Source organism: Podarcis gaigeae (genome assembly GCF_964106915.1).
Source record: "Podarcis gaigeae genome assembly, chromosome: 11".
Classification (NCBI taxonomy): domain Eukaryota; kingdom Metazoa; phylum Chordata; class Lepidosauria; order Squamata; family Lacertidae; genus Podarcis; species Podarcis gaigeae.
In genome coordinates, this window is record NC_139687.1 from 1,739,493 (window position 1) to 1,753,879 (window position 14,387).

At 42.8% G+C, this 14,387-nt stretch overlaps 1 protein-coding gene across 14 annotated transcripts in view; it reads right to left on the bottom strand.

Moving 5' to 3' along the window:
• The window catches only part of TRPM3 (transient receptor potential cation channel subfamily M member 3), a 418,053-nt gene that overhangs the window by 263,668 nt on the left and 139,998 nt on the right, over positions 1–14,387 (bottom strand). For 3 of the 14 annotated variants that reach the window (XM_083701874.1, XM_083701875.1, XM_083701872.1), the window contains exon 1: positions 7,650–8,250. The exons of 8 other annotated variants lie outside the window; for them this stretch is intronic. In XM_083701874.1, coding sequence (XP_083558000.1) covers positions 7,650–7,739 — 90 coding nt within the window. In that variant the 5' untranslated portion in view covers positions 7,740–8,250. Of the gene's footprint in view, positions 1–7,649; positions 8,251–14,387 lie in introns of those variants that run through there. 3 more of the 14 variants (XM_083701867.1, XM_083701866.1, XM_083701869.1) reach the window with 2 other exon arrangements.

A 14,387-nucleotide genomic window follows, 5' to 3' on the forward strand; every position in this document is an offset into this window, starting at 1 on the left:
ATCAGCTTTTTAAAAAGTCTATTAAGACTTCCATCTGGCTATTGCTTCCCCAGCTGGTACACAAACACCAGGATGTCTCCTGGTTCATTCAAGATGCTGAAACCCAGACATTAACTTTAATTGAAGATGCAAATTTTGTCCACCCTAAATAAAACAGCTTTTAAATTTATAACAGAAAACCAACTGGGACTGTGTTTTGACGTGACATGTGACTAGCAGCGAGTTCTGCTACTTCAGTAAGCGCTACTAATAGCGTTATTAAAATTAGAAAATAAACAACTTACTTTAAAAACAAATAAACAATTCAAATAAGTTTAAGTTCAAGGGCCACAGTATTTGAAAGATCTGTATTTAATATGTAAAACAAATAATGACCCAAGAACAAATATGTTTGATCACAGGTTACATAAAAAGAGGACAGACACTTAAATATTCTTACTGATAGTATGCAACAACAAAAAAAGGTTGTATGAAAGCATATGAGTACTACAGGAACACCCTAGAAAGATTAAGTCCATCTCCAAACCTGTGGGTTAAATAATCCTGGTTTATTTGCCTGATTTTGGCTTTCCAAGTGGATCTCAGTAGGTTCAGGGCCTGGAGGATTCTGGGATACCAGCCCAAGAGCCACCCAACATGTGGACAGAGCTGGGAGACACACTGTACCCAGACTTGTCAGGTTCTTGTTTCTAGACCAAGGGTAGGCAAGCTGATGGGCATCCTACAGCCCCAGGATCACATGCAGGTTTGCCTCTCATCTGATACTCCCCTTGGCCTAATTTCATGCAGATGGCAAAGCGGGGGAACACAAGGAAAGGTGGGGGTGCAGGGAGTTGACGAGATCTGCTTTGAACCCAGCTCTACCTTCCGGGCTGGACCGCTCCTCTGATGTCCTTAAAACGTTTAGAATACACTGCTGGACAGCTCCATTGCTTATCTAGGAAATCAAAACCTCACAACTTACAACTTGGAGAGCAGGACATTAGAAAGTTGAGGGTTGAACTAGGCAGCAGCAACAACAACAACAGGCCAGAAAGCCAGATGGTTAATATTACTAGGATTGATGCATTGCTCAGCCAACCAAAGGCTTCCTCATGCCCTTCATAAACAGGAAACTGTTGCTGTAAGGGGTGTTTGCTGTAGGACGCTGCCTGGTAACTGTATGGGGTATGAGGGGAGGGGAAGTAGCTCTGGCAGGGGCACGTCGTGCTACTTCTGGGGTTGTTTGCCCACAGTTGCTCCCCACCTGCACTCAGTTCTCACCTGCAACTCCTAGAAACTGCCAGCATATGACAGTAGCCACACCGCAGGCAACAGCTGTGATTGGCTACCCAGGTGAGGGCAGCCAATGGGTCTCCAACCCTCAGTGAGTTAGGGACTTGCCCTGCATGCAAAGACAGACTCTGGTGGATTGAAAAGACCCATGGTCAAGAAGGCAGTTTCTGTATGTGCTGTAGAGGGAAGTGAGCAGCAGACAGGGCTCTTCAACCTGAGAAAGTAGGTCATCTAGAAGGAAAACGCTGACCCTAAACCTCTGCTGCCTTGTGGGCTCAGGAGTAAACCCTACACAAATCCAGAGTGGATTGCTCTGCTTTTCTTTGGAGCACATCAGTGAGGCCAAGGTGGGTGTCTTGTCGCCTGGGCAACCCAGGACCTCCAGACACACTGCCCAGGCTTGGTGCTGCTAACATAGCCATTTGACTTCACCCCCAGGGGCATATTCCATTGTCTCTTGAGACAGACAGATGCCAACAACGATGCTACACATCATGAATATTATTTCCTTGTTATGTTTGAAGAGGGCTTTTGGGTCTGAGCATAGAGTTCTAGCTAAGTTAAGACTTCAGCCTCACACCATGAGGTTCTAGGTTCAAGTTCTTGAGCTAAATAGTATGTAAATGCATCCAATTCAATAAATCTTTCAAATATTATAGCACACTAAATCCTTAATAGTCTGTTTGCTTGTTGATAAAATGGAATACTAATGGGCGGGGGAGACAATTGTATGAACACTGACAGTGTTAGTAAGTTGAGGTAGAGCAGCTACGTTTGCCTGGAATGAAGATACAAGCAACTGATTTGAAGATGGTCAGCAACGGTGAATGACCCCTCCTTAGCCAAATAAAATCAGGCCAATGAGTGTCCCACGTTTCACTCACTGTTGTGCAGCTGAGAATGGTTTAATAGTTTCATGCAGCATGACAATAATTAACCTAGAGATACCTGCTCAATACTAAGTGGTTAATTTAACAAACCCCTATAGGATTAATGTTCTATGGTAGCACAGCTAGGATATTAATGCAGTAACTATTTACTACAGAGAATTAACATAAATCAAGCAGGTAAATGAACTGCCATATTGAAGGTGAAAAATCCAAGAGTGATTTTATCTCTATCATTGGTTTAATATGAAAAAGTATATGGGGGGGGGGGAAATCAGATTTGATTGGGGAGGGAATTACCGTATTTTTTGCTCTATAAGACTCACTTTTTCCCTCCTAAAAAGTAAGGGGAAATGTGTGTGCGTCTTATGGAGTGAATGCAGGCTGCACAGCTATCCCAGAAGCCAGAACAGCAAGAAGGATCGCTCCTTTCACTGCGCAGCGATCCCTCTTGCTGTTCTGGCTTCTGGGATTCAGAATATTTTTTTTCTTGTTTTCCTCCTCCAAAAACTAGGTGCGTCTTATGGTCTGGTGCGTCTTATAGAGCAAAAAATGCGGTACATACTATGCTTGGCAATGGAGATGCCCATGATGATTCTCTTTGGCAATTTGATATCTGTTTTCTATCAGTCAGCATTACTGATTAATAAAATAAAATAAAATAAAATAAAATAAAATAAAATAAAATAAAATAAAATAAAATAAAATAAAATAAAATAAAATAATATAATATAATATAATATAATATAATATAATATAATATAATATAATATAAAAAAATATAAATAATTTTGGTAGCCCACACATCGGACTGGGTTGCCCAGCTAACCTCAGGTCATAACAACAAAAGGGGGAAAGGTAAGTACACCTGGAAAACACATATACAAATATTATCATTTAAGAACCAAATAGCAGTTCAGAAGTCTGCCATAATACAGAGAAAAAGAAAAATATCCAGCAAGGCCTTGGTCATGCTCACTTTACTTTTGTTCCTCCATCTGAAAAGAGCCACCAGTCCTGCACCAGAACCAGTGAAGGTGGTGAAGGTCCTGTGTGAGTGCCTGGAGGTGGTTGGAGGATGGATGGTGGCTAACAGATTGAGGTTGAATCCTGACAAGACAGAAGTACTGTTTCTGGGGGTCAGGGGGCGGGCTGGTGTGGAGGACTCCCTGGTCCTGAATGGGGTAACTGTGCTCCTGAAGGACCAGGTGCGCAGCCTGGGAGTCATTTTGGACTCACAGCTGTCCATGGAGGCACAGGTCAATTCTGTGTCTAGGGCAGCTGTTTACCAGCTCCATCTGGTCCGCAGGCTGAGACCCTCCCTGCCCGAAGACTGTCTCGGCAGAGAGGTGCATGCTCTAGTTATCTCCCGCTTGGACTACTGCAATGCGCTGTACGTGGGGCTACCTTTGAAGGTGACCTGGAAACTGCAATTAATCCAGAATGCAGCAGATAGACTGGTGACTGGGAGCGGCTGCTGAGACCATATAACACCGGTCTTGAAAGACCTACACTGGCTCCCAGTATGTTTCCAAGCACAATTCAAAGTGTTGGTGCTGACCTTTAAAGCCCTAAACCGCCTCGGCCCAGTAGACCTGGAGGAGCATCTCCATCCCCATCATTCAGCCCGGACACGGAGATCCAGCGCTGAGGGCCTTCTGGCGGTTCCCTCATTGTGAGAAGTGAGGTTACAGGGAACCAGACAGAGGGCCTTCTTGGTGGTGGTGCCCGCCCTGTGGAACACCCTCCCATCAGATCTAAAGGAAATAAGCAGCTATCCTATTTTTAAAAGACATCGGAAGGCGGCCCTGTTTAGGCAAGTTTTTAATATTTAATGCTGTATTGTTTTTAGCACTCGATTGAGAGCCGCCCAGAGTGGCTGGGGAAACTCAGCCAGATGGGCGGGGTATAAATAATTTGTTGTTGCTGTTGTTGTTATACTGTAAATAGCTTCCCAATTTCTCCTAAGTTTCAAAAGCCTTGCAGAAAGCTGAAAACAAGGAGAGGCTGGGGGGGGGGGTTGGAAGCCCCCTTGGCTGCGGATTTCTCTCCCCTCCCACCAGTGATGAGTTGCTATTACTGAAATAAGAATCCGTAAGAACCCTGATAGGCAGGCAGAACTGGTCCTATAACTTTCTAGATTGCAGCATTTGTCAACTTTTTATTTTTCCTCCTTCACATTTGGCTTCCAATGTACTAACCCAGTGAACAATGTTACCACCTGAAAAATAATCACATGGTCAACCTGTTCATGTCTCCTGTAAGCTGCACTGACTAACAAACCCCAACGATGTGGTTTGAGATGGCTTTTGTCTTTTCGAGCATTTCTGGAGAATTCTCAGAAGCAGCTCAGTTTATCCCAATAATCTTCCAAAACCTGGAGAGTCTCAGCCAGGGGAGCTCCGCTACACAATGTGGCAGAGTCAGAGAGGACAGCCAAGTGGACTCATAAAAGCCCAGTTTCCTGCTCTCCACTCTGGGAATGTTTACCCCTCCTAGTAAATTAGTCAGGAGATCCTGGGCTATGCAGCTGCGGTGTATGAGAGAGCAGTGGAGATGCTGTCACAACCACAGCCTTAGAAGCTGGTCAGGGCATTAAAAAACTGCCGTGCCAGCCTTGGGTTGCAATCCTATGCCATCACGTGATGACATTGTGGCAAGTTTGGGATCCAGTGGCCTTAGCCTCTCTCCTTCCCTGCTCCCATGATGCCCCATTTTGGGGTTTTCCGTGGATCCAGAAGTGGAACACCTGCCTGTTGATCTAATGGGTGGAATGGGAAGATCTGTACCAGCAGAGTAATGCTTGTATCATTCCACCCGTGGAGGCCAGCAGGGCTGGAAAGGGGGCACCCCCACCCAGCAAGACACAAACTCTGTCCGGGACAAAAAAGGCTTGGCTTGTAGCCTGAGTAATGCAGGCCTGGAGCAGGCCCAGAAATCTTCACTGGGAAGCTCTTGTGCTACGCTGAACTTGTAGCACACAACAGCACAGGACCAGGGTCTTAGTAATGCAGGGGTAATAGAAGATCAAACAAAGTGTGTCATTATTTTTTCAAGTAAATTCTCAATACACTCTGAGGAAGTTTTGCTTCAGAAAAGAAAAAAGGGGGTTGTATGGATTTCTGATATAAACTTTGAAGGGCAAAGGTGATAAAAACAGACCTGGTTCATGTAAATTGACCCAGATTTAGTTTATTCTGAACTGAACACAGGAACCAGTCCCATTTAAGTGTGTCCTATGTGTATGCCAACGCTTATGCTAGAAGTCTAAAGCTCCCTCTCCTTTCCATGTAGAAGGGAGCCTGTTCTTATATGCAGAGAAATGAGCTATCCTTGTATCACCCTAAACTTCTTGTTAGGGTCTAGATCATTAAAAGTTGCATAACAAGCTGTATTTTCACAATTTCACAAACAATTGATACAGGTTTCTATTATTAATTAAGATCTCTGTGTATGGGGCAACATTTATTTAACAAAATATCACTAACATTTAAACAATCAAAAGGGCTTATCAGTATTTACCTATGTCTTCTTTTCTCCAGGAATATAAAAATGTTGAAGGCTGCAATCCTGTGCACACTTACTTGGAAGAACTTAGTGGCATTTGCTCAAAGTTAACTTTCCCATGTAATACAGTCCCTGCCCAAACTTGCTAAAATTCTATAAGAGCTTCCTATGTTATAAATTAAACCTATCTGGTGTATGCACCAACCATTTTCATGAAATGATAATTCATATTCTGACCTATTGTCGTACACTGCCCACATAATCAATTTTTACTGCAGATAAAAAGAAGCAGCAACTTTTACTAAAATAAGTTCCAAATGCCCAGTTAAAAACTGCCATGGCACAATTGCAGCAGCTTATTCAAATCACTTACAGCAATAACTAGTCATGGACCTCAAAAAAACCCCTAAAATAAAAGCTCAACTATTACACATTTTAGATAGTCATCTATATACCACAATTTTCATTTTCTTTTTGTTTGTTTCAAAAGAACTACACAACTAATGGAACCAAAATTTACATTTGAATATATGCCCAAACACCACACCTTTGGATTATTTTTAAAGTCCAATGAAAAGTTAAGATTATAGTTCATACCAAACAGACTGGCCTCATGACTATGGAGGTCACCTTATGAATTATGACTGTATGGCTTATAGAGTGTACACAGTTGAGTCTGAAATGACTACACACATCTTTTCCATCATGTGCGCATGTGGCAAACAACTGTGATGGGTGGTCTATCTCCCTAAAATAGACATGTGTAGCCACATCACATGTCATGGCCTCCTACTGCATCCATTTATGGTGTACAATGTCAATATGCTGTTTATAAGCAAACAAAAATAATAAAGATCAAGCTACACAAAACTGCCGTTATGTGATTCTTTTCCTGAGGTGCTTTTGCGGCTTGGTTTCCTCTTTTTCTGAAAAGCAGCCCCAGAAGTTGTGAGGGACAGTGAGAAAGCATTAGGGGGAGGGACTGTTTAACCTTTTGCTGCCATCCATGGGGGGGGGGGGGAGAGGTGTTGGGCAATCTTGGAGAGATAAATGGGACAGGGGGAGGGAGCGAAAGGTCCTCCCTGCCAGTTTCCTCCCTCTGCTTCTCAGCTTCTCTTTCCTTCTCTCTTGCCCACATGGGAAGAATCATGCAGCCACATGTCATGTGTAGTTGGGCTGCAATCCTATGCAGTTGGTGGGGATGTCCTCCAAGGAACAGTACATGGGACCAGGCTATATGTATAATAAAGCACAGTTCTGAAGACTTGCTGCTCAATAGATGTTTCTTTAAAATTTGCTAAACTGGGTATGGTATTATTAGTGGTACCCTACAAAACTGTGTATACTCAGATCAAAACAGAAATCTGGTGCTCAGCATATTCTCATAGAACAAAACCCACTGAAATACATGGGGCTTTTCCTACTATTTTTTTAAGCAAGACATAGTCCAATCATTGAAGAATGCTTCCAGAGACCAAAAACATGTTTGTTAATGCATTTAAAAGAAAACATAAAGTTTTCCTCTAGCCAGAGTCTGACCTCAATCACCATGTAAGAATTTCAAACCAACCATTTATATAAGCTACATTAAAAAAAATAGCAGAGATTGCTAACGCTGAACATCATAATGTAATGTGCTCATAGGTGATGCTGGAAACTATGTAAGTAATGGAAACTGAGACTTCTCACAATTCATACACATTCCACAGATCCAATTTTCCTTGTCCTTTCAAACATCCCTTATACCACACGAGCATTAAATGCATCTTAGAAGACAGTTTCGGTGCTAGATATGCCCTCCGGTACTACAAATGCACTTTTCCTATCTGTATGTGAGCAACATAATTTCTACAATGACCAGAAGTATATCCTAAATTGGAGCACCGAAGGTTAATTGTAGATTTGCATCCTAGTGACACAATGTGAGAAATGGGTGAAAACAAGATCACTGAGAGTAAAAATGTGATGGTTTTACAGTACCTTAAGTAGCCTGACAGATGGAAGAAAGGCAGCATGGCACAGCTTCCGAATGGTCCAGTTTAGTGGCCGAGGAGCATCACTTTGACTCATGACCCTCAAAAATTCCACTGGAATAATAAAATGCAAACCTCACAAATGCCTACAAAACAGCTGCTCCTCCACGGTGTTGGCATCCCATGTCCATTAGATGTCCACACCTGCAATTCCATGAGGCAGATGCCTCCTGTAACTTGGCTGAAAGGCTGGCAAAGTGAATGTGCTTTAGCCACCGATCCTCCTTAAGAAACCACCCTCCCTGCTTGAAACAGTAGTGCTCATGCATACCAAATGTGCTTGAGCAGAGCATCAGGCTGCTTGCTGCTGCTCAGGGGAGGGCTGCACAGTGTTACAAGAAAAGGGACAGCCTGCCTTTTTTTAAGCCTGCAGTAAGAGCTTTGCGCTCGCTCCCTTTCCCTTTCTCCTTACGGGGAACAAGCCATTTGTTTTGCTTTCTTTTTTATCTCAGGGAGGTGACAACAGAATATATAAATCAAGCAAGGAAAGAGTACAGTAGTCCCCAATTTGTCTTGCACAGCATTTTAAAGAAAAGAGATAAAGCTTTCAAACAGGGAGGAGGGACTAACATTCACAGTGAGGAAAAATGGGTTTCCAACTGTTATGGGAAGGAAGTCACCTGCTCACGCTCTGATTTACTGTATCTGACGTGAAGGTTTTAAATCATATCTGCCCTGCTATAATATGGACACTGTATTAACAGCAAATGCGTGGGGCTGTCTCCTGGCACACTGCCATCATAACGAAAAATGCATTTAGATGTACATCCCCCCCCCCCAAGGAAACCACATGAAGCATTACAGATCAATGGGTTGCATAAGTCTGGGGACGCTTTGCTTTAACTCATCCACAGATGCCATTTTAAAAACAAACCTAAAACATTGGCTTTTACCTTTTAGCTCACTAGTCATGGGGTTCTGCTAGCACCAATCCTGCACCACTAGCAACATGCCCCAAGTAGCAGATTAGGGATGACTCTGCTGCAGATCTCCCCCCCTCCCCCCGTGGTCTCTCTCTGCTTACCAGGAGGTAGAAACAGCAAGACTTAAGATGATGAGCACTTCAGTGCTGGAGGGGGAAAGTAGCTTTCAAAGAAACGAGCCCTTAAAAAAAGTATCAAACACAGCCATGGCTTTGTGAGCTCTTGAATCACATTATTTTAAATAATAAATTTAAATTGTACCTGGGGTATTGTTGCTGGTCACTAATTAGACCACATATATAACTACAAGAAATGAAAGAAAACATAAATGATGCACACACATAAATATCTCAAAACATACTAGCTGCTATTACTTCTTAGGGGAAATTACATGGTTTCGTATCATGGATTTGAAAGCAGTGGAATTTGAAATGTGTCAAATATTAAAACCATCTGTTATGATTCTTTCTGTAGACACTTTAGTTCTATAATATCCTGACAGGGCACCTCCAGTTATCTTGCCATTTCCTTAATCCTTGCACGGTCAGAGAAATGACTGAATGACCCTGGGAAAAGTGAGAAAACTTGGACAGTGTGCTAAAGTTTTTGAAATAAATACACAGATAAACTAAAATTATTCAAAACTCTGCATTTCCCCCCAAACACCTGCAACATTATTTTAGTATTCAATAGCCTTCAGTTGCCACACTTTCCCTAATCAAGTCAAAATCATGTGTTTCTTTAAATAGCGTAACATAGACACTTTCTTTAAAACTAAAAAATGATAGCCTATATGTCATTAAATTGTGAACCCTAAAGTTCTAAAGAACTCAAACATGTAATTTATACATTTCAGTATGAAATGTTTTCCAACTTGTGTATGAATTACCCTACTCACATAACGTATTCTGATCCAGAAGTTAAATATGGTGTGGAGAACCTTTGGTCCTCCAGATGTTGTTCAGAAAGCCTAGTCAATGGGCAACATCTGGAGGGCCAAAGGTTCCCACCACTGAGCTCAGGGACGCCATCCTGTAGTTAGTTACCTGAGTATAAATCTTTCTTTGAAAAAGCGTGTATGAGAGAAAAGTGGAATTTAGAACAGGATTATGCCTTAAAGTGGAGTGATTATGATTTTGATGAACACAATCACAAAGTCTTAAAGGGAGAAGACATTGAATTTTAGTTGCTGTAATAATTAAGGATGAAATAGGATGAAAAATTGGGCACAGCAGATTGAAATGGAAGCATAACAACTTTAATTATAATTCTTCCTAGGAAGAACTCTTAAGGATTCTAGACAGTCATCCTGGTGCCATGAAAACTGCATCTTCTGCTAAAATTAACAACTTGCTGCTGTCATTTACATTGCAACTGTCTTTCCTCTGAAAGAAATGGAATGAGCTTCTACTGAGACCCAGCCCCTCCCCCCCCCCAGAGGGGACCCTGGCACTTTTGGGCAAATGCTGAAGATCCTCTCTTTACCCTGCATTGTTACACATTTTGATATTTTGATATTTTTAGGACCCACCTTATTTCTGTGATTATAACTTGTTTAGAACTGTTTTTAATAATCAGGATGAATGAGGAAGAAGGATATCATTTAGTAGTGAAGTTGTGGTGTCCAAGGAAAGACTTGCAATATATTCCCTGCTCCTGTCATAGGCTTTTCCTATGATATGCATCCTAGTTTGTCAGCAAAATGCAACCGTATGACCACAGGGCATGCTAATAATACCTGATCCAAAGCAGCACCCTGTTCTCACAGTGCCAACCAGATGCCTCCCAAGCAGGACCTGAGCACAAGAGCAGTCCTTGCCCGCTTGGGACTCCCAGCACCTGGAACACAGCTCTCAGAGGGAGTAGCCATGGGTAGCCTAGTCCTCCAGGAATGTGCTTAATTCTATTTTAAAGCCATCCAAGTTGCTGACCACCACGACTTCTTGTGGTAGCAAATTCCACAGTTGAGTCTGTGCTGTGTGAAGAAGTTCTCTTTATTGTGTGTCTTGAATCTTCTAGCATTCAGCTTCACTGAAAAGCTCTATACCCCCTGGGCGTATACAGGATATTAAGAATTTTTGCTACCTTGTGCATCACTTTACATTGGCTAATGTTGAATTGCATTTGCTGTTTTACTGCCCATTCTCTTAGTTTAGCAATACCACATTGAGCTTTTCACAATCTCTTTTTGTTTTAATGACCCTGAACAACTGGCATCATGAGCAAACGTGGCAACTTCGCTGCTCGCTAATTCTAAATCATTTGTGAACAAGATAAAAAGCACAGGTCTCCCTTTCTACATCCCTCCATCAGGAAAGCTACCTATTTACTCCAGCTCTCTGAACCAGGTATGTACTGATCCACAAGAGGATCTCTCCTCTTTTCCATGTCTGCTATGTCTCGTCAGGAATTCTTGGCAAAGTATTCTGTCAAAAGCTTTTTGAAAGTTTATGTACATAATATGTCATACTCAGTGCTTTTTTCTGGGGGTACTCAAGGGTACACAGTACCACCCCATTTCCCCCAAATGTTAAAAGTGTGGCACTTACAGCTTCATGGTGAGTCCCATGGTGAGTGACCAGCACTGGACCGGCCATACTGCCACTTATTATTACAGTGGTACCTCAGGTTACAGACGCTTCAGGTTACAGACTCCGCTAACCCAGAAATAGTACCTCGGGTTAAGAACTTTGCTTCAGGGTGAGAACAGAAATTGTGCGGCGGTGGCACAGCAGCAGCAGGACGTCCCATTAGCTAAAGTGGTGCTTCAGGTTAAGAACAGTTTCAGGTTAAGAACGGACCTCCGGAACAAATTAAGTACGTAACCAGAGGTACCACTGTATTACCAATGGAAGACAATAGCTGACATTATTTTCAACAAAATAAAATAGGTGTTATATATCTATATCTGTATCTAGATATCTAGCTATCTACAGTGGAACCTCTCTTTGCAACCATAATCTGTTCCGGAGGTCCATCCAGAGGTCAAAACGGGTTGCTGGGAGCAGGTGCAGGTGGCGATTGCCCGCTTCCGTGCATGTGCGAAAAGCGATCGCCGCTTCTGCACATGCGCAGATGGCAATTGCTGCTCCTGCACATGTGCGAACGGTGGCAAACCCACCAGTTACTTCCAGGTTTGCCACGGTTGAGACTTGGAACAACCGTAAGAAGAGGCGGTGGTAAGTAGAGGTTTGACTGTATTTAAAATTTTATTATTATTAATTGAATTTATATACTGCACTATACCCAGAGGTCTCAGGGCAGTTCATTCTCGTGTGTGTGTGTAGCCCTACTATTTTCTAACTCAGAAGGAATACATACTGATATTTCCTTTTCTTGTCAGACAAATTTATTAAAGCTTACCATAAAATCCTAAGCATGTTTATTCAGATGTAAGGATGGGAGAAGGATGGGAGTTTGCAACTCCGCACTTGTTAAGAGAAGTGGAATGCACAGGTAAGGGAATATTTGAATCGGAGGATCAACTGGCAGTAGGGTCGAGTGCTTAACACTTCTGGTGTCCAAAGTTTGCTGCCTAAAACCACTAAAAACTGCTAGAGGAGATTTTCAGGCAAGTCTCATGTGTCTAGTCATGAAGGCCACTTGGGCCTCTAGAGCTGAATCCAGAAGAATGTCCAAACTGCATACTTGCCCCTTCAGAAAAAAGTGCAACACTTGTCAGGCAAGCAGCCTATTCCTTGGACACAGAAACCATACACCAACAGAGCTTCCAATTTGCCAGGATTCAAATTTTATATGATGACATCCAGCTCTATTTCTCCTTGTTAACAGAGTCAGGTAAGGCCGTGGAAATGCTGAAAGTGTCTGATTTGATAATGAGCTGGATGAGGGCCATTAAATGGAAGTTTGATCTCGAGAAGGTGAAGGTTTGTGGGCCAATTGCTCTCTAGTTAAGGGTGATGGTGTTCAGCTAATTCTGGATGTGCACCCTCTAAAGAAACAGATCCAGCTGTTGTTTCTGGCCCTGATGTTCTTCGTAGTAAGGAGTGCCATTCACCAGCTTGGGCTGGTCTACCAGCTGCAACCACGCCTAGACAGAGAGAGTCTAGTCACTTGTCCATGCTCTCATACAACATCCTGTATAAATGAGTGAAATGCATTTATATCTCTGAAAACTGTTCAGAAGCTTCCATTAGTACAAATTGCAGTCAACAGAATTACAGTGGTGCCTCGCAAGATGAAATTAATTCGTTCCGCAAGTCTTTTCGTCTTGCGAGTTTTTCGTCTTGCGAAGCACGGTTTCCCATAGGAATGCATTGAAAATCAATCAATGTGTTCCTATGGAAACTGCCTTCAGACCAGGTCCGGGGACAGTCTGTCCCCCGACCTCTTCTGAAGGCCGGCGGGGGGCGAAAGTCTTTGCTCCCCCCCCCCCGCCTGCCTTCCCGGGAAGGCCTTCCCACGCTGCGTTTCTCCGCTCTCCCGGGAAGGCAGGCAGGGGGGAGCAAAGACTTTTGCCCCCCGCCGGCCTTCAGAAGAGGTCTTCTGAAGGTGGGCGGGGGGCAAATGTCTTTGCTCCCCCCCGGCTGCCTTCAAAAGCCATCCGGGATAGCGGGAAGCGCTTCCCTGCTATCCCGAACTGCTTTTAAAATGCTGGCAGTGGGGAGCAAAGCCTTTCGCCCCCCGCCGGCCTTCCTGGACCTCTTCTGAAGGCCGGAAGGGGGGGGGAAGGCTTTGCTCCCCACCGCCAGCATTTAAAAGAGGTCCCCGGAGATTCTGAAGGCGGGCCTTCGCAAGAAGAAAGCCCAAAGGGAAATTCGTCTTGCGAAGCAACTCGCAAACGGAAAACCCTTTCGTCTTGCGGGTTTTCCGTCTTGCGAGGCATTCGTCTTGCGGGGCACCACTGTATTTGTTTATACTGGTTACACAGGATTGCTTATCACTGCCATTCTCTGAATACTATCTCCCTCAAACTGGAGATTAGCTGCAGCAGGTAAAAGCGCTTTTTTTTTTTTTGTACCCACAGCTATGGAATGTCCTCACCAGGACAGGATATTTGGCACCAACATGACTGTCTTTTCAGTGTCAGGCAAAAACTTCATTTATGAAGGCACAATTTTTATTTTACCATCTTAAAAGTATTTAAAATTCTCTTACTTCTGATTGCGTTTTTCTTTTCCATTTCTCTTAACATACATTTATTGTTGTTTTAATTTTTGTATACTAGCCTGCAATCTCTACTGAAAGACAGTATATAAATCTTTTAAATAAACAGATACATCTTTTTTAAAATGTAGTTACATACTAAAAATAAATTGTTAGACTCATAATAAATTTATAAAGTAATCCTACTTCTGTTTGTATCCATGACAACACAGATTTGTTTTCTGGCGCTCCAAATAGTTGTTTCAATATGGCTTACTTAAATAACTTTAAAAGATGCAGCAAGATAAAGTAGTTTTATACATAGGGACTTATTTTGATACAATCTGGAATACATGCACACCCACACCCACACCCACACCCACACCCACTGGTGGCTTGAAATGAACAAAAGCCAGAAGGACCTTTTAGGGGAGGCCATGCACTACACAGTCTAGTAACGTTTTACAAAAAGAAGTACACCTGGGCTTTGAAATTCCTGTATGTGCGCAGGGATTGGGGGCATAATATTCTCATTTCAGATGGGGAAAGGTTATGGAAAACGGATTTGAAATTCACGGCATGTTGTATGCTGCAAGAAAACTATATGGAAATGATGTACCAGTGGTAAACTAGCAAAAATGTATAAAACAAGTACA